This window comes from Centroberyx gerrardi, chromosome 8 (genome assembly GCF_048128805.1).
Source record: "Centroberyx gerrardi isolate f3 chromosome 8, fCenGer3.hap1.cur.20231027, whole genome shotgun sequence".
Classification (NCBI taxonomy): domain Eukaryota; kingdom Metazoa; phylum Chordata; class Actinopteri; order Beryciformes; family Berycidae; genus Centroberyx; species Centroberyx gerrardi.
This window is the reverse complement of record NC_136004.1, coordinates 12,744,076-12,770,897: the sequence shown is the minus strand read 5'-3', so window position 1 is coordinate 12,770,897 and position 26,822 is coordinate 12,744,076. Positions and strand designations below refer to the sequence as shown.

The 26,822-nt window shown below is 44.1% G+C and overlaps 1 protein-coding gene across 1 annotated transcript; it reads left to right on the top strand.

Moving 5' to 3' along the window:
• The first annotated feature begins 1,064 nt into the window (after positions 1-1,064).
• grk5l (G protein-coupled receptor kinase 5 like) lies at positions 1,065-26,418 on the top strand. Its single transcript, XM_071923736.2, has 16 exons — positions 1,065-1,482; positions 16,338-16,433; positions 16,566-16,678; positions 19,654-19,731; positions 20,092-20,189; positions 20,362-20,454; positions 21,232-21,295; positions 21,415-21,555; positions 21,715-21,905; positions 22,202-22,239; positions 22,484-22,573; positions 22,659-22,867; positions 22,955-23,092; positions 23,641-23,778; positions 23,972-24,103; positions 24,202-26,418. Exons 1-16 carry the CDS (start codon positions 1,431-1,433, stop codon positions 24,283-24,285), a joined length of 1,755 nt encoding a protein of 584 aa, XP_071779837.1. The 5' UTR covers positions 1,065-1,430; the 3' UTR covers positions 24,286-26,418.
• Positions 26,419-26,822: the final 404 nt, after the last annotated feature.

Here is a 26,822-nt window from a genome sequence, read left to right as displayed (position 1 = left end):
AACACTTGTGCCACTTGTATCGGTTAAAACAGGCCTTACATGGTGTCTTGTATCTGTGAGTTTTTGGAAGCCCTACACACACACACACACACACACACACACACACACACACACACACACACACACACATATAAGCAGGATAATTCAGTTATTCTGGAACAAATGTGCCACATTTATGCATTAATATGTGTTTAAGTCATAATTTTTTTTTTTTTAGTTTTAAATTTACTCACCATAAGTCATTCTTTCATTAGGAAATACCATGCACCATAATGTTGCATTCAGGTTACATGAGAAAGGCGGAAGATACAAGCTTCCTACTTGATAATACGGTTAATGTCAGCTCACAGGTTGTAAATACAATGGGTCTCTGACTTCCTGTATTCTTGCTTCACCAAAAAGAAAATATATTTATTTCAAATAAAATGAACAGTTTTCATCACACTATTGCCATAGAACCAGGGTTATCAAATGTAAATTTAGGTCTGTCTGTTGAAGATAAAACACAATTCCCTTCTCTTTATCTGTACAGCGTATTCAGAAAGAACAATACATCATCGACATAGAGACAAAGTGAAGTTCCAACCTGGCAACAAGGGAGGGGAATCAGCGTTTCAGTGGTTCAAGACAAGTGGATTTCAGTAGTTGTGTACTTCTAATAATCAACAACAAAGATGTCGCATTAATTGTCAGAATACAAGAAAAGTTCTAATAGCTTCAGTGGGAAAAGACATGAATCTTAACATTTGTGTTGATGGGAAGTCTCCTTATGTGGTGTCTCCCTTATTGTTTTTTACAGGTCGGGTCCCTCCCCTACGATTCATCCTATATGCCTGTACGGTTTTATTTTTATTTATTCTTTTTTTTTTAATTGACACGTTTTACGCTTTTATTTTGCTGGCAGAATCTTATAACCTCCGGCCTCGCTCTGTCTGTCCCCGTCCGGCTTGACGCAGCTCTCAGACAGGCCCAGCCCATTTTGATTACGCACCAAGAGGGGAGGGGGGCGCACCGATGTCCTCTCTGGTGCACTCAGCCAACCCCTGCTGTTGTAATGTAAAGCTGGTAGTAGCCTAGTGTTCCGCTGTTAGAAATGCGTTAAAGGACATGGTTTGGTTACATTGGTGCCTCTAAACTGATATTTTCTGCATCGGAGAGATTCCGCATCAAATTACGCATGGAACGGTTTTGGGGGGATTGGAGTAGAAATGCAGCGCCGCACTTCCAGCCCACAACAAGAACCATGCCCAGCTTACATTGCAAGCAAATCTATGATATCCTGTTTTATCCCCTACGACTCTGATATGAGTGAAATTTGCTCGGATACAGACGAGGAGTAAAACAATATATTTACAGCCTGCAATCTGAAGGACGCTGTTTCCACTGCAGACGTTTGTGTGCCGAAAAGCTCTTCATTTAGGATTTTTTTGATGGAGCTGGAGAACATAGTAGCCAACACTGTACTGCTAAAAGCGAGAGAGGGTAAGTTTTCACATAAAGGACCTCTATGCAAATAGAAACTAGGCCTGGCTGTTTCACATTTTGCGCACAGTATGCAAAAAAGGTGGGAATAATGGCACAGGATGACGGCAGAGCCTCTAGGTAGCCTGCAGACTGTATGGCCCATTACAGCATACAGCAGGTAAATTATACAGATGCAACATAAAAAAGGCCCACACGTAGCCTTATGCAATGTTACAGGCAATATATCTCATTGGATAACGCTTATGTCTTCTTCTGCTGACTGTTTATCACATTTAACCTTAACCCAGGCTCATAGATATATTTTTCTTATCTTCATCGAAATTGACAGATCCTACGTGTTTTTACCCAAATATAAGGAGAGAGAGAAAAAAATCAGCCTCCCACATCCGCTTTCGCTGTCTGTGCAGATGAATGCGCTCTTTCGCAACATTGTACATGCTGAGGCACATACTGAAGGAGGGGATGGCTCCTATCTACAGAGGCAATATACGAGCAGGGTTGGCATTTGAACGGTGATCTGATGACGTGACTGATGTTGAAATGTACGACGGGGCCCGCACGGACTCGGGTTGTCAGTGTAGAAATGTGTGAGATGTGCAGATGCTGTTGGAGTCAGAGAGGAGGACTGCATGATGTTTGGCTCCAGGCCTTCCTCCTGCCCTCAGCACGACCCTGACTTCTGCACAGGGGGCAATCCATGATACTGTTAGATTTTAGGCTGCACTTGATCTTTTTAATGAATGGGATGCACTGACACAATGTATGGGTTATATGTATGTTCAATTGTATTACAGGTTGTTTAAGGATTCTCAGTGGTTTGACTCTGCAGTCAAAAATGAAAACATATCTTAATAACTGTCATGTAACTGCTGTTTAAAGCAGGGGGACTCAGGCATTCTCATGTCACAGGCCCCAAAATAGACACACATTAGGCGCAGAAACCGCTAGTTGATAAGATTTTGTCCCAGGAATCCCCATAAGGGAAGATTTATGTTGTTAGTATTGAATAATAGCCTATAACTGTAAACCTTGTATGTGCGAAGGTAACCTATGATTAGAATAGTCATTCTTATATAGGAAATACATATATATTAAATTGCAGTGGAATTGAATTATTGTTCAGTAGGGATGGGACGATATATCGAAATTCATATCGCAATACAAAAATGTGACAATACGTATCGTGGGGCAGAAAAATGAATCGCGATATTAGCTACATTTTATTCTGCTGTAGTAAGCACAAATGAGACGGCTTGACCATCACAATTTCACAAGCTCTCTATCCAAATTATATTATCTGCACTTTGTAATGAATGACATTTTTAAATTAATGTTTACATTCTAGCAAGCCAGTGCCATCGCTAGAAAGATTTGTGAAGTAAAAAACAAAATTCTGCAGAATCAGACTTTGTTGTCACTGAACTTTTATTTATTACATCGTATCGTGGTTGTATCAGATCGTATCGTGAGATGAGCATATCGTCCCATCCCTATTCCTCAGTTTACTTGGGAGCCCCTGGACCCCTGCAGGCCCTTGGACCCCGCTTTTATGGAACCAAAAGTTTAATACAGGAATGCTCCAGCGTCACACTTCTCTGGAAGCCTATCCTCCAGTTCTTCAGAATAAGACACGGTGACTGAGAAGGCCGTGTTCCCATGAAACATACTGATATACACAACTTTAGATGCACGTGGTGTAATGTGGCAACAGTCTCTGTGGAATCGCAAAGTGACGCAGGAGAAGACGGTGCGCTTCTGGCATCGCCACAGTTATCTCACAGTGATGACATACTTAGGGACAGAGACAATCTGCACAGAGGGCAATCAGAGTTTGGTGGGAATTAAAATGGAATAGTAAAGGAGCGCAGTAAAACCGGGAGCTGACTTGCTGTCAAAACCTTAACGGGAAGGATGTGCTAGTCTAGTCTGCAGCTGAGACTTGGTGCTTTATGAGACTAGAGGAGGGCTGGGCCGGGCGAATTAAGCTTCATGAATTAATAAGAGCAGTTAATGACCCATGTCAGATCTTGCTTGTCCCAGCTGCTCCAGTGGTGCTCATCCAGTCCCTGCCCTCACTATGTGGGGGAGAGAAAGGCCTTTACATTTTCATATTAAGGGATGAGGTGCGTCTTTGAGCGAATAGCTGAAACACGGCTTTCAAGCCTGATCAGTGGATTTTGCCCTGTAAATGCAGTTGCGTGAGAATGGATCGACCGTTGTGTCACAGATTGTTATGAGCGCTTGTTTGTTGTGTCCCACAACTGTTTGAATCGTTGGAGGTCTGATCCCTGTGTTAGTTCAAGAGTGTGTTTCTGTAAATTCTCCCATTGCTCACCCGCATGCATGCCAGAATACAGTATATGCAGCGGCTCACTCGAGGACACATACCAGTGACAGGGAGAGAATGTGAATGGAGCGAAGAAAGAGTGTTTATTCCTGTTTGTTTATATGAGTGTGTCTTGAGCCAGAGCTGAACTGAGAGGCATGCATCCCCTGTCCAAACGCTCCCAGGGACACACTCACAACAGGAAGGCCCAGTTTACACTGCAGTCTGCGCCTGTTTATGCCAGCGTCCTCACACTTCCCAAATCAGTAAAACAGTGCGAGCGGCAGTCAAGCGTAGAAATAAAAAGCTATTGATATCCCCCGGCCAGAGTCCCAAACAGGCCGAGGCCTTGTGCCAGCCATCGGAAAATGCATCATTCGTTCTCTCCTCTCTTTCGTCGACGAGTGATCTGATAATATTGGTTTGTTACGGCCCACATTCTGCCATTTGCGATTCTGTCGTCATTGATTACGCCAAGGGAAGGTAGAGATGGGAAAGCACTCCTTGCGGATTAAGACCAGCCGGGACACAGTCAGAACTTTGGGATCAAAGAGGATTTACGATCAATACGTTGTTCCATGTTAATCACAATGTGGAAAAAAGAACACAAGTTGATCTCCGCCGGCCCGGCCTTCCACAGGAAATCCGAACAATTACGACCGTATTGCAGCATCATGTTAAGTAGTCTTGACTGCTATCTCAAATAAAGCCAAACAGTATTATACGCTATCAGTTAGATAGAGCCTGTGAGCCATTTAATCAAATTGATCGTTACATAACAGACTGAGTGGGCTATTGCCATCCGAGCTCCATCTTCCTGTGGAGTCGCCCTCCGGTCTCCAGCGGAAGATACTGTATGGATGATGAGTATGCGGCGAAATGAAACACCCAATCTTCAGCATGGTCATCATCTGAGTATCATCTGACAGCTCCCATTAAGCATGTCAGAGCAGCAGCCCATTCTGATGCGGCGGATAAAAGACTTTAAGAGCTCTACTATCTGTGTGCTCTTTGTCCGCTGAGGATATTGGGGGTCACAGCAGATACAAACAGTTCTAGTGAATTATTCAGGGGTCATGAGACACCCGTGGTTGACACGGCTGTTTGTCTAAGTGGGTGATGGTGAGTGTGATAGCCCTTTTTAATGGTAGTTTACATAGGTAGGCTGTGTGAGCAGCTCTAATGGTGAGCAGGCCAGTCTACTCTGAACGGCTATTATGTAACAGTAGGAGCAGAGGTGTATCTTTCTCAGCAGCGTTTGGAGGCGTCACTCCAGCGTCATTTTCTGTGCTGCTGTGGAGTGGGCATGCATGTGTGTGAGTGTGTGTGTGTGTGCGTACAGTATGTGTGTGTGTGTGTGTGTGTGTGTGTGTGTGTGTGTGTGTGTGTGTGTGTGTGGTAGCATGGGGGTGGAGTGGTGGGGTGGGGGGCAGATGAATTCCTTCGTTTAAATGTAACCTGAGCTCAGCCACTCTGACGAGAGTAACATCCTGCAGTAGACCCTAAGCTTATTATGTGTGTGTGTGTGTGTGTGTGTGCATGCGTGTGTGTGCGTCTGCCTCTGCCTGCTTCCCCATTCACAACTCTTGCTGGCAGCAGTCGTAGAATCCAAGCCAGGCGAGCGAACGTCATCGGCTGTCTAACTGAATGAGAGTAAGGGGAAAACTGCACGGCTGAATCCAGATGCCTTTCTGGAATTGCAGTAACAGAGCCGGGGTTCGGCCGCTTCCACCGAATTCCACCCCGCTGCTCGGCGGCTTAGCATTTCTGATTCACGTCGTGTGTTTTGGATATATTTACTCAAGCTGAATCAAAGATTTCATCATCGCCATCTGTTGTAGAATTCAGTACAACAAGGCGCTTGGCACAGCCACTACATTAACGCCACAGACACAAACGTGGGAATCTGAAAGTGGTACAGGCGTGCAGGTAGAATGACCTGAGGCCACACAGTAGTAAAGGATTTACTCAGATTAGAAGTCGTCATTTATTCCCAGGCAGTTGAACTAAGGTGAGACATGATGGGAATATGGCAGCTGTTTGCTTTGTCCTTTGTTTCACCCTTGGCATTCCCACACACAAAGAATTAAATGCGGTAATTCGATTGAGAGACGGACCTGTTGAAAGAATGATGTTAGGCTGGTATCCTTTTAGAATGACATCATTTTGGCTGTTTTCAAAGGCAGATTTCAGTCAGAAGTCTGTCTTTTTGTTTTTAATAAAGCAAGTATGTCATCTTGTTCGTCACCCTACATACTATGAGTCAGAATCATTTGATGGCCTACTAGCAGTCAAAATCCGATTTTAATAATAGTTTAAAATGTTATCTGGCCTTTTAGGGATTTTAGGGCTGCAACTACGGATTATGTTCATTATTGTGTTGTGTTCATTATTTATGTTCATTAACCCTAATCTCTTAAATTGTGTTTAGTCTGACCAGCAGCCAAAAAAAGCCAAAGTATTAGCTTTATAATGATATGAAATGGAGAAAAGCAAGCAAATCGTAGCATTTGTGAAGCTGTAACCAGCAAATATTTGTATTTTTACTTGATAAATGATTAGTCGATCATCAAAATTATAATCGATTACTTTTCCGTCGATTGACTAACTGATTAATCGACTAATAGTAATACATTCAGGATTCATTTGTATGCTAAAACAATAACGGGAGAATCCAAAGGGAAAATCTTGCATGATTAGTTCCTAAGTATGGCAGAATCCAATCAGTTAGGATTCTCCTCAGTAGTGCAATAGTATTGTCGGAGTCCTAGATTCAGATTACAACAAACTCTGATGGGATTCTGCTGTGTTTGGAACCAATCCCATAATCTGTTTTTTCTTCCCACTGGACTCCTCAAGGACATTTGATTAGAGCAAACATCACAGGCCAACTGATCTGAGATTACAGTAAGCTGTATGATATAAGATAACAGGCGTAAACTATTTCTCCGTACACTATAGGCCATTTGTGTGGGCTCTCAACATGCGCAGTGTCTGGGAGCTTTTCTTGCAGTGTGTGTGAGTGTGTGTGTGTGTGTGTGTGTGTGTGTGTGGCTTTATCACATGATGCCAAAGCAAGTCTCAGCAAGCCGGGGGAGCTGCAGATGATACGAAGACTAACCGTATGCTCCTAAAGAGGTGTGTAGGCTGAAACGCATTTAAAATCTACACCTCGACTGAACTGCTGCCATTCATCCTCCACACACACACACACACACACACAGAGAGACACAACACTGATTCATTTGCTGACACCCGTGCAGTCCTGTCTGGTCCGTCACCTGTCAGCTGCGACGACTGTAAGGAGAAGCAGTCTGAGATGATGTACAGTAGACTTTCTAGTCTCCCTAGTCTCTTTCCCTTTATCTCTCTCTCTGTCACACACACATTCACACACACACACACACACACAAACACTGCCTGGAGTGTTCCTCCCCCAGGACTCGTCTGAAAGGACTGAGCCATGACATAATGCCGTTGAGTTTTATTGGGGAGACAACTGGAGAGCATTAATGGAGGGGAGAGTAAAATACGCGAGAGGAAAACAGCCTGTCGTTTCCTCGCCGGGTATTTCTGTTTGTTTGCCTGGAGACAGACGGGGGGAAAGAGGGGATTAGGAAAGAAAGTCTATCGCAAATAGCTGCGGGGCTCTTCGTGGCCCAATCTTACACACCTCATATTTAACAGTATACTCACAGATGATTCACTTTGATTGTTAAAGCGATATTTCTCTTTGGTTGAACTTTTTTTTTACTTTCTTGCATGCACGCCTCCGTACAAGTTCGGTCATCCTCCAGCTAGCTGTCACTACCGGCAGTCAGGATTTTTCTACTTGCTCTTAATATCATTAATGCAAACAGATGAAATTACTACTTGAGAAGTTAGAACCGCGACACAAAATGAAATTATATAACCTGGGTCTAATATTACTTGTTTATATGTTAGAAGTACAATCTTTAGACATAGAAACTACTAGATGAAAGTGGTGCGGACGACAGGTACTATATCATATACATGTCTCCAATTCACCTGTATGTCTTTTTCCACTGACAGTAGCCTCGATAGACCAGAATGCAATGCAGCCACAAGACATGTTGAGTTTTGAGTAAAGGGGCGCGACTCTCCCTCTATCTCTCTCTCTCTTTCTCTCAACTGGTAAAACTTTGTGTCTTGCTCTTACTGTTGCTGCCGGCATCGCTCTCTCCACCTACACCTATAACCCACAGCTGAGTGGAACGAGCCCAGGCCCGTTCTCCGGGGGGTGGTGAAAGTCATTCTGGGAAATGTAGGAAATCACTAACCGAAGTAGAAGTAGACGAGGCAGGTTGTGGGAAAGTGGGTTCACCCAAAAAGTAAAGTACATCACTTCATCACAAAATAACTCCTGGAATGCATTGAACATCACAAATTGATGATGTAGGCCTATAGACTATCAATGTAAGAGGGGGGGGGGTGCTTTAAGGCAGACAGTTGACTCCTTATGCTGCAGTTTATTGCATCTTGATACACTCGGGCCTGAAAGATGTGTTCCCCATGCTCTGTGTTGCCGCCGTACCTCTTTAATGGACCACATCCGATGAATATTTGATGTTCATTAATTGTGGAATAATCAATACAGTATCCGCTGTAGCTCACTCCCTAATGTCATCTGCTGTGTACGAGGGGCTGAAGGCCAGACTGTGCACTTGTTCAACACACTTTCAACACATCCATGCAAACACGCGTGCACACACACACACACACACACACACACACACACACACACACACACACACACCAGGGTCAGAAATGACAGCGCCTTGAGTGGGCAAAAAATACCCCGCGATAATTAGGAGTACCCTTTTTTTGCATTTCATCCTGTTCAATTGTTTTTTAGTTGAGTTGTCAAGTATTCACATGTGAGCCTTTGACCGGACAATTCTTTCCAATGCATTCTGGGTTAAAAAGATGTGGAGCTGGTTTTGATCAGAAAACAGTCTGAAAATGCAGCCAGCAGAAGAAGAAAACAGCGATCCCACACAAACCACAGTGTCAACAAAAAATAACACAACCATTATCTTAAAAAACAACAGTTGAGGGGTGGAAGATGCACTGTTTGGAGGCTGAAAGAGGGGAAAACAGCACTATTCTCTTCTGTTTCCAGCAGTGGGAAGGAAGTTAAAACAAATTTAGTTGTAGCCTACAAATTGAGTGTTTAATTGCTAATATGCAATGCAAATGTATGACGGCGTATTAAGGCCGTTGGAGGTGAATTTGTTTTACCACAGCCGGGGGGAGGGGGTGATATTCAGAGAAAAAACTCAACTGACGAGACTCCCACATTCCCCTGAACATCAGATCAAGGGGGTAAAAACGGCCCTCTGAAAAAAGTTAATTTCTTACCCTGACACACACACACACACGCACACACACACACACACACTCACACACACACATTGAAGCCATGGCTGTATAGGAACAAGAGTAGAGAAGCGTCACGCGGATAGTGTCCTGTATCTTTTTCTTTTTTTTTTTCTGAGGATGTTGCCATAATAAGAGATCGAGGACAAAAGAACATGGAATGTCAACATAAGAGTGAGGTGTGGAGCAAACATCTCCATGAAGAGGAGGTGTCTGCCTGTGTGTGTGTGTGTGTGTGTGTGTGTGTGTGTGTGAGAGACAGAGAAAGAAAAGGAAATGGAGAACAGCTGGAGAGGAAAGGGACAGCCTGAGAAGGGCAATGTAATCACTTTAACCCTATTTCCGGGATGAGTTTTTGTGTTTGTGTTTGTGTGTGTGTGTGTGTGGATCGTACATTCCATCAGTTTGATAAGTTGGATCAACTTTTATTGCTTTCATTGGATGCACCTTCCTGAACTTGGAAGGGTTTTTCACTTCTGTTGTTGTTTCACTAAGTTTCTCTCTGCATGGTAGAAGAAATAAAACTGTCCCGAACGGAGAGTTAGGATTCGATTACCATAACGCTTACTCTGTCAAAACATTTATGGAGGTGAACAAACAAACTAACACCGTGTCGGCGCGTAGGAACATTCACTTCCTATTATGGCTGTAGTTCCATGTGGACTATGCTCTGTCCTCCCGGAGCTTTATGGATGAGCAAACAGCGCGTATTACCCACCGTGCCCCGGGTTGTGTGGCGCTTTGATCGGACAGCCCGGTGGGTTATGTAATTTCAGCCTATTGAATGTGCGAGCTGGGACGAGCGTGTATTTTTTCACATTCCATATTTGGTATATTTATAGAACAGGAAGCTCGTGGCACCTGACTCTTCCCAGACAGGATATGTACCCTCCGCTTCTGCTGCCTCTGTGAGACTTCTGCCCCTGCACGCACGCTATTGTGTCAAGTCTTCACTCTCTTTCTGTCTGTCTGTCTGTCTCTTAACCACCAACCCGCGCGGTCGCTCATTCACTCTCACTCTCTCTCACTCTCTCTCTCACACACACACATACAGTTACTTCCAGAGACAACTGTCACAGCTCATCAGCTCTGAGGTCACGGACCGGTTTGACCACCTCCGTTTGTATTAACACACAGCTCCTGCCCTTGGGCACCGCTGCTATTTATAACAGTAATGTTTACAAGGAGACACGATGCACATAAAAAGGAGGAAACTAGTTGCATATGTGTCGTTTTTCTTAATCCTCTAGCTATGGGCCACATGTCACACGCTCTGGATTTATGGTGAAATATTGTTTTTAAATCCACCTTCAACAGAGGAGCATACAGTTTTCAGGCTAAATATAGTGTAGGTGCGTTGTTAGTCAGGGTTAAGCAAAGGTTCATATATCATGTCAGTTGAAAGTAATGCTACATCATTAACCACTGAACAGCAGTTGAATGAACGAATGAATGAAAGTGCATTGGACCCAATCTCGGTGTCAACAATATGCCTATATATATAATCCAAATTCAAAACAGAGATGTCATTGTCCACGCAGCACACTCGGGACACAGCTGTACACCAGCGCCGACACCGCTGATAAGATCTCCCTTTTTATTGTCTATGACTGATTTGGAGTTTATGACCCCCCATTAAGTGGTTTAACATGTGACCCCGTAGCAGCCGAAAGAATGGACCGGTGTTGCCAGGTAGAGGGCCGTACGTCACCCGTGTTTGCTCTGAGCACGTAAGCAGATGTTACAGCCGGACCGTCCCGTTATTATTGTGATAATGAGAAATACAGATAAATACATGGACGGAGGGGCTGGTTCAGGCTGGTAATGAGGCTGCTGGACAGAGGGACTGACATGACATCATCGTGGAACAGGGCAACAAAGAGCGTCTTCCTCCCATAGTCCTCTCCTTCTGCTCAGGTCGGGCCAGTGTTTCCCTTGGCTTCCTGTGGCACAAAGACCACACACACACACACACGCAAACATACAGTACGCATTTGTTTTTCTAAAGTTGCTTAACCTTACTTCTGACACTAACCCCAAACCTAAGAGCCAACCCTAAAATATGGCCTTTTCAAACATGAGGATAAAAGTGAGGATAACCACTACTCAGTAACTGGTTCTTACATGAAGGGGTGTGGTGGAGGATAAACCCACCTAAACCCACTTTTTTAAGATTTAAAACTGTCACATTTCAGAGTATACATTGTATAAAATTGTATCAAACTAATGCCAGTTACATGAGGATAGGGTGTTTAAAACTTTTAAAAAAAAACTCACGCTTTTCTGAAAATATAATTGATTTTTGTTTATGTTGGTTGTCTTGTGATCACTAACTGGTACACACACACACACACACACACACACAGATGACCTATTGCACAATCCACACAAAAGCACAAACTGGAAAAGGTGCGATGTATTTCCAAGCAACTCCCTCCAATCTTTGTTCTGTAAGAGAGATAGAAATCTAGGATGTCTTGCTGATCTTTCTCGGGGTAAATTGAAACTAACGCTCGCCGTTGAGTCACTGCGCAGAAACAGAAACAGGAAGAGGATGTTTTGAGTACCTATTCCAGCTTACTTATTTGCTTGATTATCTGCTCGTTGAGTTATTTACCTCTCCAGTTTTGCATGCGCAGGAAACAGAGCAATTCTCCATACGAACTGCAGCCTTACCTGCAGGCCGCATGCAAATACTTTCCAAGGAATACACAGGCAGACATTGTGAGAGAGAAGGAAGAGCGAGGCCTCACAGAACAATAGCATTTGCATCCTAGACTGCAGCCACTGGTGCTTATTTGCTTCACTTTGTCGGCACTACGCTGACCAGTGACCACCGTGCTATGACTCAACAGCGAGGGCCGACATTTAACACATCAGGCAAAGCAGGTGACGTGAGAATGACCCGGAGTGGGGTAATCAGGTGTATGTGAACCAGGATGAAAGCTTGGGCCGGTACGGCGGGATGAGCACGAGCAGTGGCAGAAATAGAACCAAATCTTTATCATTTTATTCAAGGTGTAGGTGTGTACAGAATAACAGATTCTCACACGGTTCTTCACTGCCAGCACTCTCACTTGCAGATGTCGGCTTCACACCCAGTTTCAGGATGTGGTTTAGACTGGTCGTCCACGCCAGAGGTGACAGTGTGAGAGGAGGTAGATTAAACGATTGATGTGTGTGTGCATGAGTGTGTGAGTTATGAACCGGTTAACAGCTCGAATCCTGCAAATTGTCAACACATTATAAATATAACCTCCTCCATCACGGTGAAGTAGGATTTGTTTTTGAATGTGAGGATGGACGGGGCCTGCAGGAGTGCCCAAGTCAGTTGAACTGAGCATGAGGACGTTACTAGAGAGAGGTCACAGTGAAACCCTCTGCGGACACACACACACACACACACACACACACACACAGATGTTTGGGATGCCGGTAACCCCCTGGTGTCGCGCCAGGCGGATGTCGTTCCCTCTCTGACCTTATTTTTGCTTCACTCACATGATGTCAGAGCTGCTAAGCAGAAACATAAATAAAGGGCGGCGACCACACTGCCCGCATGGAACAAATTAGACTGACAAGTTCCTGTGCGCAACGCACTCGCGCTGCAGCGCATATTTCTGCTGGTGTGTAAGTGAGAGGGAAAGTGATAGACCGTGAGAGAGAGAGAGAGAGGGAACTGTTTGATGGAGAAGAAAATAAATGAGGGAGCGAGGACGAAAGGGTTTATGTAAGACATTTACGACCATATTCATACTTTTAATAGCCCAATTTTGTTAAACAAGGACAGAGAGTCACTGACCTGGACACAAAACGCGCCAAAGGAGGTTTTATCCTTTAGCTTAATACCGTGATTGGAAATCTCAGCGTTTCCTTTATAGTTTCACATTTACTATACTTATGCATATTTCCACCAAAACCTACTGTATGCTGTGACACACTGCCAGAATCACACCAGACAGGGATGGGAGGTCCGGGTCCGGGTCAGTGTTTCCCTTTCAGTTAGCAGATATAGCCGACTGCCACCAACACAACACAGAATTCAAACTCATTTGAATTGAATGGGGTCGTTATTTTGTAAAGGTCCAGACAACAGAGACATCCAAAGACACTCAGACAGGACAGGAAATGACTTTGTTACATCCAGATGGATGAGTCCGTTATGAGGAGATGAATAATTTATGCCTAATATTGTGTGTGGGAGTGGGTGGGTGTGTCCGCATGTGGATGTTCAGGTCTTTACACCCAGCAGGCCTCTGCTATAGCGTTGCTTCCTGGAATAAATCCTAATGCAGTTTGTTACAGCTGGACAGTTAACCATGCCGACAGGGTTCTGGTCGAGATCGCCAAGCAGTTTGGATGATTTTCATCTCTATTGACTCCCTCCAACACCCCACACCCTACCTTTGTCTCACTCTCACACACACACACACACACACACACACTTTATATTTTATTCACCATGATAGATATGGCACATTTGCCAAGCCAGGTCGCTAGGCGGGGCCGCCTAATTGAATGCAGTGTTTAATCACGGTGCAGAACACCCACCGCGTCTATAGGGATGTTCTGTTTATTGTGCCTGTAAAGCTGTAAACCTGCGACCTTAACCGACCGCAAAGCAGAAGCGAAGCGAGAGATTGATTGGCTGGGAGCAGAAAATGAGGTCAGTCATTGGCTGGCAGCGGCGAAGTGGTGATGATTCAGTGGTGATGATGACACAGAAAATCCTCAACAGGGTCAGAGATTAAAAGAGAGAGGCAGGGTGAGAGGACACAGAGAAGTAGAGCAAGGTGACGGCGGCGAGGGAGACGAGTTACATAAAGCAGCGAGAGGGAGACGAAGAGAGAGAGCATGGAACATTAAAAATCATATAGGTTTGGAGAGCAGCGAGAAAGAAAGAAAACAGGACACAGAAAGAAAGAAAGAAAGAGGAGGAACTACAGTATTTGTGGTTGTGTGAACATTGTGTACAAGTTGAATGGCTGGGTGGAGGACACAATCATTTGACATGGGGTTGACCCTTCACAGGAAATGTATGCCATTTGGTGGACGCTTTTATCCGAAGCGTCTTACAGCACCGCAAGTGCATTCATTTTTTTGCATGGGTGGCCCCAGTGGGAAATGACCTTCCCTGCTCACTGTAGCCTACTGCTGTGCTTTTTGGCAGACGTCATGTTTTTGTTAATAGAGATTAAAATGTTGGACCGCACAACAGCACACTAAAGCACTAAAGTTTTGTTGTGGAACGTCACTTTAAATATTAACAGTTTTCAGAGAACCGCTAGCTCATAAATAAGGAAGTTTGCCTGTTTGGTCTACAGTGATGTTAATGAGGAGCAGGTGCTGGGAGTTAATGATTCTCTTAGGGGATATTTTGACCCGAGTTATTAATACAGTGAAGTTTGTCTGTGCTGATAGTAGTTTGTTGTTGCAAGGCCCCGGTCTCTGCGTGTCAGCTGTGTTGACGCTGCGTCTTCTGTCCGAAAACACGACTATTAAGCCTAAACATGCCTTGCATGAATATGTAATCAGGCTGGCCATGGACCAGGAAAATCCTTGAAAGATTATGGATTTGAGAAAACAAAACAAGGCCTTAAATGTTGCTGAAAATAATTGGATGGCATTGAAGTTTTTTAAATTAAACTATAGTATTCAAATTCATCAATATGCCTCAGCTTTCTGGACCTCTCCTCACAACCTGAGGAAACTACTTAATAAGATTAGGAGTAACAAAAAAATGAGGCCTTTCTAATTTTGTCTCTGTCGTTGTTTCTCAGTGTCATGTCTCACCCAAAAACATGCTGATATTGACTCCTTGAATTTCACCAAACAAGACCATGACAGTCACTGAAAAGTCCTTGAATTTGATGTTTTATTGAGTACAGGAACCCTATGTAATATAATGTCAAGGGTAGGTTAATATAAGAATCTTCCATTTATGTTTTTGTGTGTAGCCTAGATTAATACATTAATCCATACAACAAAGGGGAGAGGGATGCGGCAGTAATTTGATGGGAAAAGCTGTGAAAGCGAGCGGCTCAAACATGACGTAGCGACTCCCGCATTCCTGGGTTATTACTTAAAGATGTCCGCTTGTCATTGCCTCTCTTTCTCTCACGCTCTCAAAGTTGCCGCTTGCGCTGTGCCAGCCCTCGCAGCCAGTTTCCACTGCGGGGAGAGGGCTTGAAGGAAATCCCTGTCAGTGCACTAGCTCAGGGTTCGCATTTTGTCAGAAAAAATAAAAGTGGGAGGAATGTGACGTAGGGGAACGGCAAATTGGAATGTTCGCTGACGCAGCAGAGTGAAGTCAGCGCTCTAATGTGGATCAAGGTTGTGTTAGATCACATCCGCTGGACTGATTTTGATATAAGTTGAGAGGAAAAAGGGGGGAGGTGATGTTAGGACTTAGATGGGGGGAATGGGAAGGTGGTGGGACACCAAAGGTGCCGCCAAAGGTCTGCAATGATTGGATGATTTATTAGATGATTGGACATGAAAACCATTCCTGCCCACAGAGGGGAAAAAAAAAAAGATTTGGACTGCTGTGCGTAAAAGTGGGCGCGTCTGTGGGGAAAAGTAGATCAGTAGAATATGAGAAAAAGTTTCGTCATGAATTCCAAATGTTAGCGCTGCCGGAGAGTCCAATGCAGTGAGTCTGTGGACTTTCTTTCAGAGATCTAGGGAGATAGAAATGCTTTTGTCCCGGCCGGGGTAATGCTGGTGCAGGAAGCTGATGCAGGATTATTCAGAGTGATGGAATCCAGTCTGGCAGAGTCCCGGGTTCTGATGGGAACTGAGCTGGTCAGAATGGGCTTTCTGTCCGCACGCACACACACACACACACACATAGTTGAACACATACTGTTCCACCTTAAGAATAGCCACATTCTACTTTCTGAGTAAGAAAATCAGGAGAAAGAGAGAGTAGGGACTTGGGGAGGAAGTGAGACGTAATCTATAAATTATATATACACACTGAGACTATGATTTAAGTCAAAGGAGAACCCACACGCCCCCCCCTTCTCTCTTTCTCTCTTCTCTCTCTTTTTGCTCTTCACTGATGAAAATCAACTTTGACAAATCTTTTAATATAACATTTCCACCTCTTGATCTCTCTTCATAGGTGGAGGAGGAAAGCGGAAGGGGAGGAGTAAAAAATGGAAGGAGATCCTTCGCTTCCCCCATATAAGCCAGTGCACTGAGCTGGGCAACAGCATCGGTACGTGTTTATGTGTGTGTGTGTGTGTGTGTATTCTCGCATCTGTCTTGCGGGTGTCACTGAGAGGGTGTGTTTGTCCGTCAATGTCGACATGGCTGGAAGTGTCAAAGTGTGTGTGTGCTCTTTCTGCAGAGAGGGACTATGTCAGCCTGTGTGAGAAGCAGCCGATTGGACGGCTTCTCTTCCGTCTGTACTGTGAGACCAGACCTCAACTGCTGCGATGCATCCATCTACTGGACGCAATGGTACACACGCACACACATACACACACACACACACACACACACGCACAGTGGGCTTATGACCGGAAAGTTGCAGTTTGGAATCCCAGAATATCCCAGAGAAAATGCGAGGAAAGTGAATGAGTAATTCTCTCCCTCTCTTAATAATTACCATCAAAGTACCTTTGAGCAAGGCACTTAACCCCTAATTCCTAATTCCAACAGTAGAAGACTGTGGCTGTACTGCGCAGCTCCCAGGTATGAACATGTGAAACTGTGAATGTGATGCAGAGTGGTGCTGAAAAAGCGCACGCATGCTCATTCTCTTTCCTGGAGAAACACACACGCACTTTGTCAATGCACTCACTTTGATTACAGCGTAGCCTGAAAAAATACGCCGGGTGCTGTGGCGTTGAGGAGACAATTAAACTGAGTAGTGATTATTCTACCAGCTATACCCCCCCTCCCCCCTCCTTCCCCATCATCCCCCTTTTTTTCCCCCCAAATCCTAACACCGCTTGTAAACCCCCCCCCCCCCCCCCCCCCCCCCCCCCCCCCTCCTCATTTCTTTCTCTGCGTCTAGACGGAATACCTCCCACATGACACATCTAAGTCTTTAGAGTAATGCCCAGAATATCTTTGCAGGCATGTGACGGGACCAGAAAGGACAGCATTGTTTCCCACACCGCCGCCCCTTCCCCTCCCAGCAGTGACAGCCCCCCACCCCTCTCCACCCCCCACCCCCCTCTGTCCGCCCTAAAAATGACCGACACACTCTATGAGGGGAAACTACTTCAATGCAGCTCATGCCAAACACACGCAAGAGCCGGTCCTGCGCTCCGTTGTGATGAACTCTGTGCTTACGTGTTGAGTGTTGCACTCATTCTTGTGTCCCGTACACTGATGTTTAGTGACAATGAGCTGAGCCTGGGAGTGATATAACAAATGGGTGTGTACTCTACCAGTCAAAAGTTTGGACACACGCATTTTACTACATTTTAGAATAATAGTAAAGACATCAAAACTATGAAATAACACAAATGGAATTATGCAGTGACCAAAAAACTGTTAAACAAATCAAAACTATCTTATATTTTAGATTCTTTAAAGTAGCCGCCCTTTGCCTTGATGGAAAGGCAAAGGCTTTGGAAAGAAATTCATACATAGGCATCAACTTCACTATTTATATTTGTCTAAGAAATAAATACATACAACATAGTACATTCATGTGTCCAAACTTTTGACTGGTAGTGTATCTGTGAAGCACATGTGGGGCCTTTGCAGTGACGCCGTTTACTGTAAAAACTATTTCAGTTCGTCACAATTTATTTACCGCATTTTCCCACTTCTGCAAAGAGACAAAGGTTAATGGGATGCAAAGAACTCAGTTAGTAGATCGGCCACTTTATTAAGTCTGAATTGAGGAAGTCAGTGAAATGATGTGAGGTATGAGAAAGTCTGTCTTTTTGTTTCTGCGGAAACGCGTGCGATACCGAGGATGAGTGTGTAAGCCGCGAAAAGGCACTAACACAGCGTTTCGGGGGAAGAGAGTGTGTGGTTTGGTGTGTGTAACAGAAGAAGGAATGTGCTTGGGGGTCCCTGTGGTTCCTCTTACGTCATGGGAAGGTGTGTGTATGTGTGTGTGTGTGTGTGTGTGTGTGTGTGTGTGTGTGTGTGTGTGTGTGTGTGTGTGTTGGATCCCCTCTGCTTCCAAAAGGCTAAAGGGGCGTCTTCTTTTCCCTTTGGCTGACCCCCCCACAGGCAAGGGTTGGAGTCAGACAGCTCATTTACTCTGTGCGTGTGTGTGTATGTGTGTGTGTGTGTGTGTGTGTGTGTGCGTGTGTGTGTGTGTGTGATTTCTCTGTGAGCCTCGGACAACAAAGCCACAGTTAATCAACACTTGGCAGCAATCTCCCTCTCTCTCTCTCTCTCTCTCTCTCTCTCTCTCTCTCTCTCTCTCTCTCTCTCTCACACACTCTCTCACTCTCACTCCCTGTCTCTCACTCCTATATACTCCTATATATCCATACCACTGAACACACATAGCACTGGACTCTGGACAATTCAACCAACCTGGTTGTTTGGCTTTTGGCCTTGCTTTGTCCTGCTGCTGAGTGTCAGTGACGCCGGGGCTTTTTAAAGCCTGTTTTTGCCTAAGCTATGAGCTTATGTGTGTGTATGTATATATATGTGAGTGTGTGTGTGTGTATTTGTAGTGGAAAGCTGGTGACGCTGGTGTGACACACTGTGACACTCCAGGACCTCGCGGAATCCCGCCGTGTTTACTGCGCGGTTGCCAGGCAACACAGGCCCATGTTGGAAAAGAGCCATTGACAGAAAGAGTTGGGCCAGCTTGCAGCTCGGGCGCCATGTTGCTTCCCCTTTTCGAGAACTTAAAAGTGCTGGCTTCAGATACGTCAGAGTGCTTTTCATGTCATTGCCTTGGTGAGATGTCCAATATGTCCAGTGTGTGACGGCCAAACCTCTTCCTCTCAACGGCTATGGTCAAATGTGGAGCCAAAAAGCGCCATATGTTTGGATGAGAGTGACAGAAACACAGAGAGATACAGCGAGAGATGTGTGTTTGTGTGTGTTGGTTTACTGCAAAGCTTATGGACACAGCACCCACTCCAAGGTCAAGGTTTCTTTATTAGTACCCAAGGGTAAATTTGTTTACCTCCACCATACAAATCAATAAGATGCAAGTAGAAGTTAAGCTTTTTTAAAGGTAGAGAGGGCAGTCCGCTCACCTTTGGCATTTTTTATTTATTCAGACAGTTGGATAGCAGAGAGCTAGACAGAGGAGAGAGAGTTCAGGTGGGATCGGATCCTAGGCCAGTAAGCGTATCCATGTGGCTCAGAGGCAACAGAGCAAACCACTCCACCATCTGGGCACATGAAATTGAGCTAATTCAACTCTCAAAATATGCATATCAATGTCCTGTACAGGAGTTACATAATACAATGTATTACAAAATACAACATATTTTGTTGTTTAGGAAGACTATGAGGTGACACCTGATGAAAAAAGAAAAAGCAGAGGCGACCAGATCATCAAGAAGTTTCTCTCAAAACAAGTAAGTTTCTTTATCTGATATAGTCTTATTCTTTTTATGAGTGAATTCAATAACACTTAACAATCACTGGTGTATTAACCTGTGCATTAACCCATGGAAAGGTATTGTAAGCACACAATAACACTGTGTTACTACAGTATGAAAGCCTCCCTAACACTTAGTGCACTTCCAAGGGTGTAACAACACAATGTAAGCACAGAGTGTACCAAAACAATCCCGTAATGTTTGCACAAAGTGTACGAACGTAATGTTCTGCGACCATGAATTCCTTGCAATATGAATAAGTTATGTATGTATTAAAAAGTGATGTACTTGTGTGTGTGCGTCACTGTGTGTGTCTGCGTGTGTGTGTCGGTGCAGTCGTCTCAGTGTGTAGACATAGCAGAGGTCTATGCAGACCAGTGCAGAGAGAACCTTGAGCTCAGCCCTTGTAAGGAGATCTTCAGCGACTGTCGCAAGTGAGTCAACTGTAGACCTCTTTTTTTATTCTCTCACCTGTCTGCTGGCCTCTCACCTGCTTTTCTCTGTCTTGTCTCCTTTCTTTCTCATGATAACTGATGGATTCAGTGAGCCTGTTGCTGTTTATCTCACATGATATAATGTACTCTGCTGTGTTCTGTGTGGCACCAGGGCCCTCCATGACTACCTGAGCGGAGCCCCATTCTCTGACTACCAGAACAGCATGTACTTTGACCGCTTCCTGCAGTGGAAGATGCTGGAGAGGTCGGTTGGACCATTTTTCATATCTACCACCCATTTTAGAGTCATGTATTCAACTTAGTCCCAGTTTAATAAATTCTTTTCAGTAGAGATGTCCATTTCTTAATCCAGGCCTGTAAAAGCAGACCCTAGATACTGTAGGTCTGGTCATGAAAATGAATAGGTGTGTAAAATGATTGCCTTTAAATAAGTCCAACACTTTTTTGCTTTTGATGGGTTCCTCTGTTATGCATTTCTTTATTTGTTGAAGTGGGTTCTGATACGTTTTGAAGCTCCAGTGAAAAAATAAATATATTTTTGGAAATTCAGTAACATGTTAAAATATGTAATAACTTCATTATAAGTAATTTCTACTCAGATAATTTCACCCATTTTAAGAACAGAGTGATTGACAAATAGGATCTAAAAACCCCTTTCAATCCCATTCACAAAAATGGATCTGAATAGAGTCCAAAAACACTGAAATGATGACACTTGAGACAACTAATAATAATAATAACAATAATAACTCCACAAAGCAAAACATTATACATATAGCGTATAGCTTCCAATATACAGTATATCAGACAGTATTCATGTATACAGCAGGCTTTCAGAACAGCCTTGATTGCCTGAAAGCGTTTGTTTCCATGTCTGGAAAGTGTAATTGTGTACTAGAGGCCCAACCCTCTGCACAGGAAACTGACTCATGATGGTATTGAGTGCTGCAGATAATCTCTTTTCCCCAATCAATACTATATGAGTCTATTAATGGATTTTGCTGTGTCTGTGTTCTGTCAGGCAACCGATCACTAAAGACACATTCAGACAGTACCGAGTGCTGGGGAAGGGCGGGTTCGGAGAGGTAAGAGATGCACTTTTTGATTGATTGTTGCTGATGATGATGAATGTATTAAAGATCATGATTTAAATCACGGTTATGCGTTAGTTGATATTTTGTGTTTTCACCTGTTCCCCTCTCAGGTGTGTGCCTGCCAGGTTAGAGCTACAGGGAAGATGTATGCCTGCAAGAAGCTGGAGAAGAAGAGGATCAAGAAGAGGAAAGGAGAGTCGATGGCGCTCAACGAGAAACAGATTTTAGAGAAAGTCAACAGCAGATTTGTTGTGAGTGAGCATAAAAGTCATCAGGATTAACTGTATACTCTATCTTATCTTTTTTGTCTTTGCATGCATGTCTGCTCCTCTGTCCTATTTGTCAAAACCTCCACAACACTAAGGTCTAAGCACTAAACACCAGTTCTCTTCTCCTGTCTCTCCCTGTAGGTGAGCTTAGCGTATGCGTATGAGACCAAAGACGCTCTGTGTCTGGTGCTGACCATAATGAACGGTGGAGACCTGAAGTTTCACATCTACAACATGGGCACACCAGGCTTCGAGAAAGACCGGGTCCAGTTTTACGCTGCTCAAATCTGCTGCGGCCTTGAGCATCTGCACAGAGAATCCATCGTCTACAGGTAGCACATCTGAAGGGTGGATTGGGTTGTGATAGCAGTCAGTTCCATTCAATGCCATTTGAATCCTATCTCTTGTACTAGAGAGCTGTAAATGTCATGCAATCTTTAGTGCATTTAGATGTGGAATTCACCTAAATCAGATTCTCAACGTATTAATCAAATCCTCATTGTTTTTTGCATTTTAGTGCTTGTTTAGATCAGATGCAGATAATCTCTTATGGATCAATATCTTATAGATTGATCCTTGATGCAGTGTTGAATGTTGATTTTTTTCACTCATGCTGTGTTATTTTTAGGGATTTGAAACCAGAGAACATCCTATTAGATGACAACGGTGAGTCCTAAAAGCTGTTTCATATGTCAATGTCTTGCTTGGCTTGGATTTCTGATTATTGCATTGTACAGCCGCATTCCTGCTCTGCTGCTGATAGACATTTTCAAACTAATACTACATACTGCACTTTACTCTGGATACATGTATAAAGTAAAAAATGTACACCCAGCTTTTGAGATCAGATAAACCTGTCAAATACAGTGCTGTTCTCCACTGACTTCTGCCAACTGCCTTTGTACTGCAGGACACATCCGTATTTCTGACCTGGGACTGGCCATCAAAGTGCCTGAAGGAGAACTCATCAGAGGCAGGGTGGGGACGGTTGGCTACATGGGTAAGAAAGAACGCAACACACATTAGTATTTGCACGTGTAAATTTACCAGGATTTACCATTCCTTTACCTTCCCCTCCTCTCCAGCTCCAGAAGTGATAAACAACGAGAAGTACGGGATGAGTCCCGACTGGTGGGGGCTGGGTTGCCTCGTTTATGAGATGACCGCCGGACGATCGCCCTTCCGCGCGCGCAAAGAACGAGTGAAACGGGAGGAGGTGGAGAAGAGGGTGCAGGAGGAAGAGGAGGAGTACAACGACAAGTTTACAGAGGACACTAAGGCCATCTGTAGGATGGTAAGGACTGACTGATAGATGGTTGTATGGATAGATGGATGAATAAGTGAATAATTTGTACCCTCGTCTCTCCTTCTACCCGTCCAGCTGTTGACCAAAGACCCTAAGCAGAGGCTGGGGTGCCAGGCAGAGGGAGCAGCGGGTGTGAAGGCCAACTCCTTCTTCAAAAACATCAACTTCAAGAGGTTGGAGGCTGGGATACTGGAGCCTTCCTTTGTGCCTGATGTGAGTACTTTGTAAGACACACTGCATGCTGCAATCGACTTTATTCCCACAGCGGCCATTTTTAATTTACGTCATGGGAAGATGCACATCATACAAATATTGGGAATTGGACAAACATTTATCATTTCACAGATTTCCCATTGAAAAACGTATAAGAAATGAATGGATCTCAAGAATCCAGAGGTAATATATTTGGCCCACTACAGCCTAGGTAGCTTAGCAAGTAGCTAACTAGATACTAAGTTAGCTAACTTCCCTTTTTTCGTACATTTTCTTCTTTGATGTGGTTTGTCTCTGTGGTCTGCCCTTGTTTTCATTGACTATGCCAAATCTTCTGGGTAGAGTTTCCCACTCCGAGTGTGACATAAGTTCAAAATGGCCGTCATGGGAACAAGGTCAATGATTGTTTTTTTTACATAATTTATTGCATTGCATTAGTTTTTAGGAGTATCAGTCCATGATCTTATTAAACGACTACATGGTAAACCTCTCTCCTGCTGTTTTTCCTCTCCCCTCCTGTATTTTCTGTGGTCATCCCTCTCTCCCAGCCGCGGGCCGTGTACTGTAAGGATGTTTTGGACATAGAGCAGTTCTCCACAGTAAAGGGAGTAAATTTGGACCAAACTGACAATGACTTCTACTCCAAATTTGCTACAGGCAGCGTTTCCATCCCATGGCAGAATGAGGTAAGTGTGCGCTTAATTTGACATTTTAAATGCTCAGTGCAGTTTGTGCAACTGCTGGAAGAAGTCACTTAGTGATGCCAAAGTTTACCAAATCTCTCTTCTCTTCTCTTCTCTTCTCTTCTCTTTTCTTTTCTTCTCTTCTCTTCTCTTCTCTTCTATTCTCTTCTATTGTATTCTATTCTCTTCTCTTTAGATGATAGAGACTGAGTGCTTCAGTGATTTGAACGTGTTTGGGCCTCAAGGGACGAGACCCCCAGATCTGGACTGGAATCAGCCGCCTGAACCGCCCAGACGCAGCCTGCTGGACAGGATCTTCAGGCGGCATGTAAGAGAGCACACACACACACACTCTCTCACACACACACACATACATACACACACGCACACACTAACTCACACAACTTCTCTCTCTCTCTCCTCTAGCACCCAGAGGTGTCCATCGCCCACAGTCGCGTGCAGTCTTCCAGTGTGAACTCTGTGGACTCCATGTCCAACTCTGCCCCCTAGTGGCACAGTGACAGTGTGGAGCCACACACACACAAAGGGAAGGAGCTCCAAGGGCTTCCCCACTGCTGATTGGTTTACAGCCGGGCCTGAGCAGCAGCCGGAGACAGCCCGTCTAAGCCCAATGGTCAACCCAGGGGGGACGATGACCAACACCAGGCCCTGAGACCCTGGGCATCTGTAGAGGAATGCTCAATGTTGCAGAGACGTTTGGAAACATTCAGACAAACCTTACTCACCCTCAGGATTGCTGGACTATAGAACAGAGCCACTGACGTTCATGAAACAGAAAAGAAAACAAGCTAATATTCAGGGGATCCACTGTATAAGAAAGACCACCACAGGGAATAGAAGATGGGGTCTTGGTGGATTTTTTTTTTCTCCAAAAAAGGAAGTCCTTTTTCGCTCATTCTCAATCTTTTTTCTTTCTGGCCTATTTTCCTGGTATCTCTGTCTCTCCATCTGTACCCCTCACTCACAATGTGTCACCCCCTCTACAACTTTCACTCTCTCTTATGCTTTCTCTCTTTTTTCCCCACCTCCCATACCTCAGATCACTCATAAACATTCAGAATTGATAACATCACCTCAACAACCTCAACACACAATGTACATTGCCTTGCATACACTCAGGCCAAAGATTACAGTTTAGTTATGTGATACTGTTGTCATGTTGATTTGTTGGTTTTGAAGGTTTTTGGCGTCATTTAGAACCACCAAGGATCAGAATGTGGGTTGCCTGATCCATTTTATATACATTCTCTAAATATGAGCCTGCAGACATATCATATTGCTTAAAGCACACACACACACACACACACACACACACACACGCACACACACAGATTTGTGAGAATTGTGTTGTGTTTTCATTGCATGGACAAGTGTAAGTATGGACAGCTGTATCCCTTTGCTTCTGCATACCTCATTCCACTGATGTTACCATCGTATACCGTACAACACCTGAGAGAACCCCTCTCCCTTGGTTTACAGTGTCACTTTATATTTGAGAATACGTGGAGTTTGGAATCCTAATTGATATGCTGTACAGAAATCTCTCTTGTTTTTTTATTTTCTGCACAGTCCCCATGGAGTGGAGAGGAACACATGCACTCAGCTGACTTAAAAGTTGCACAATATAAAATAATGTCATGCTGTTTCTTCACCAAACGACAACGTTTTTACAGTCAAGATGTTTTACCTCTTATACCATTAAGGCACATTATTGTATTGAAACTATTGTCACACGCACCGCTCTTTTTCTACAGTTTAGTTCAAGTGTCTGCAACTGACTCTGCAGTTCGGAGATGTTCTTCCTCTTCCCATGCCTTTTCCATTATACAAAATATTGCTGCATAGCCATTGTTGTCTGGTGTCCATGTTTTTACATTTTGCCCCTTTGCATTTACTGTGTTAAATTTACTTACATGTGCTCCAATATGCCTCACCAATCAAAAGGGTCTTCCTCTTGTCCCCCCCCACCCCCCCCCCCCCACCCCAACTATCATCTAAAGACACAGGGTATATGATGGCTACATGGAAGATTTATCTTATTGGAATAATGTTTTTTTATGAGTTCATTCGTGTCAGAAGAGGCGAGGAAGACGCCAGGATCCCGCAACACCACACAAAGAAGTGGCCTTCTTACAGTAGCACAGCCAATTAAAAGGGAGGAAGAGCTCACTCTCTTCTGCTTGTTTAAGAATGTGATATTTTCCTATGTGAGGGAATGATAACAGTAATTTAATCGTCCTTACCGATCTCACGCAAGCCTGTTTTCTTCTGTGTACTTGATATGAAAAAAAAAAAATGTCTGAATCAGAATGAAGTGCCTCCTTGTTAGCATGATCTCCCAGACAATGCCCCACGCAGACATCAGCACTTTGTTTATCCTCTGACTGTCATGCTCCGTTCGTTTCATCGGGGAACAAGTAAACACAAGTACACAACACGCACACACTTTGTTGGAACGGAGGGGAAAAGGGAGAATGGGACGGAGAGGAGGAAGGAGACTAGGGAATTCTCTTGCCCTCCTTAATGTGATGTACAGTAAGGTGCTGAGTGCATGTGAAAGCCAAACCCACTGTGTCCTTCAACTCCCAATAAACCCTGTGCTGGTCTGAGCACTCCACAGTACGCCTGTCTCTTTGTTTTCTTGCCTCCATCACTCTCCTTATGACCGGAAAAGACCATAGAGCTAGAGGAGTAGACCTTTTCATTTCATTTCTCATTATTGATAGATGATTGAGGGAGTTCATTTCCCTGCTTGCCTTTTTGCTATTGTCCGCCATGGACATGGAAATACAGCCAACAATTAGAGCAAACCTCTTCCTCTCTTTTATTGATTTTATTGATGTGTACAAAACCCACTCCGTCCTAACCCCAACCAACCCATCCCACTCTACATTCCCCCAAACACACAACTAAAGCAAGTAAATGGATAAGATAAAATAATTAAATACACTATAATAAAGGGACAAGGATAGGAAAAAGAGAACCAAACAAATGCATCTGCAAGTTTGACATGCCTGTATCAATCA

Bases quoted from the DNA above. Each gene is read 5' to 3' on its own strand.
- grk5l (XM_071923736.2), top strand. From the start codon at position 1,431: ATGGAGCTGGAGAACATAGTAGCCAACACTGTACTGCTAAAAGCGAGA. The intron at 19,732-20,091 runs GTAAGTTTCTTT...GTGTCGGTGCAG, and splicing joins AGAAGTTTCTCTCAAAACAA to TCGTCTCAGTGTGTAGACAT. The intron at 23,093-23,640 runs GTGAGTACTTTG...CCTCTCTCCCAG, and splicing joins AGCCTTCCTTTGTGCCTGAT to CCGCGGGCCGTGTACTGTAA.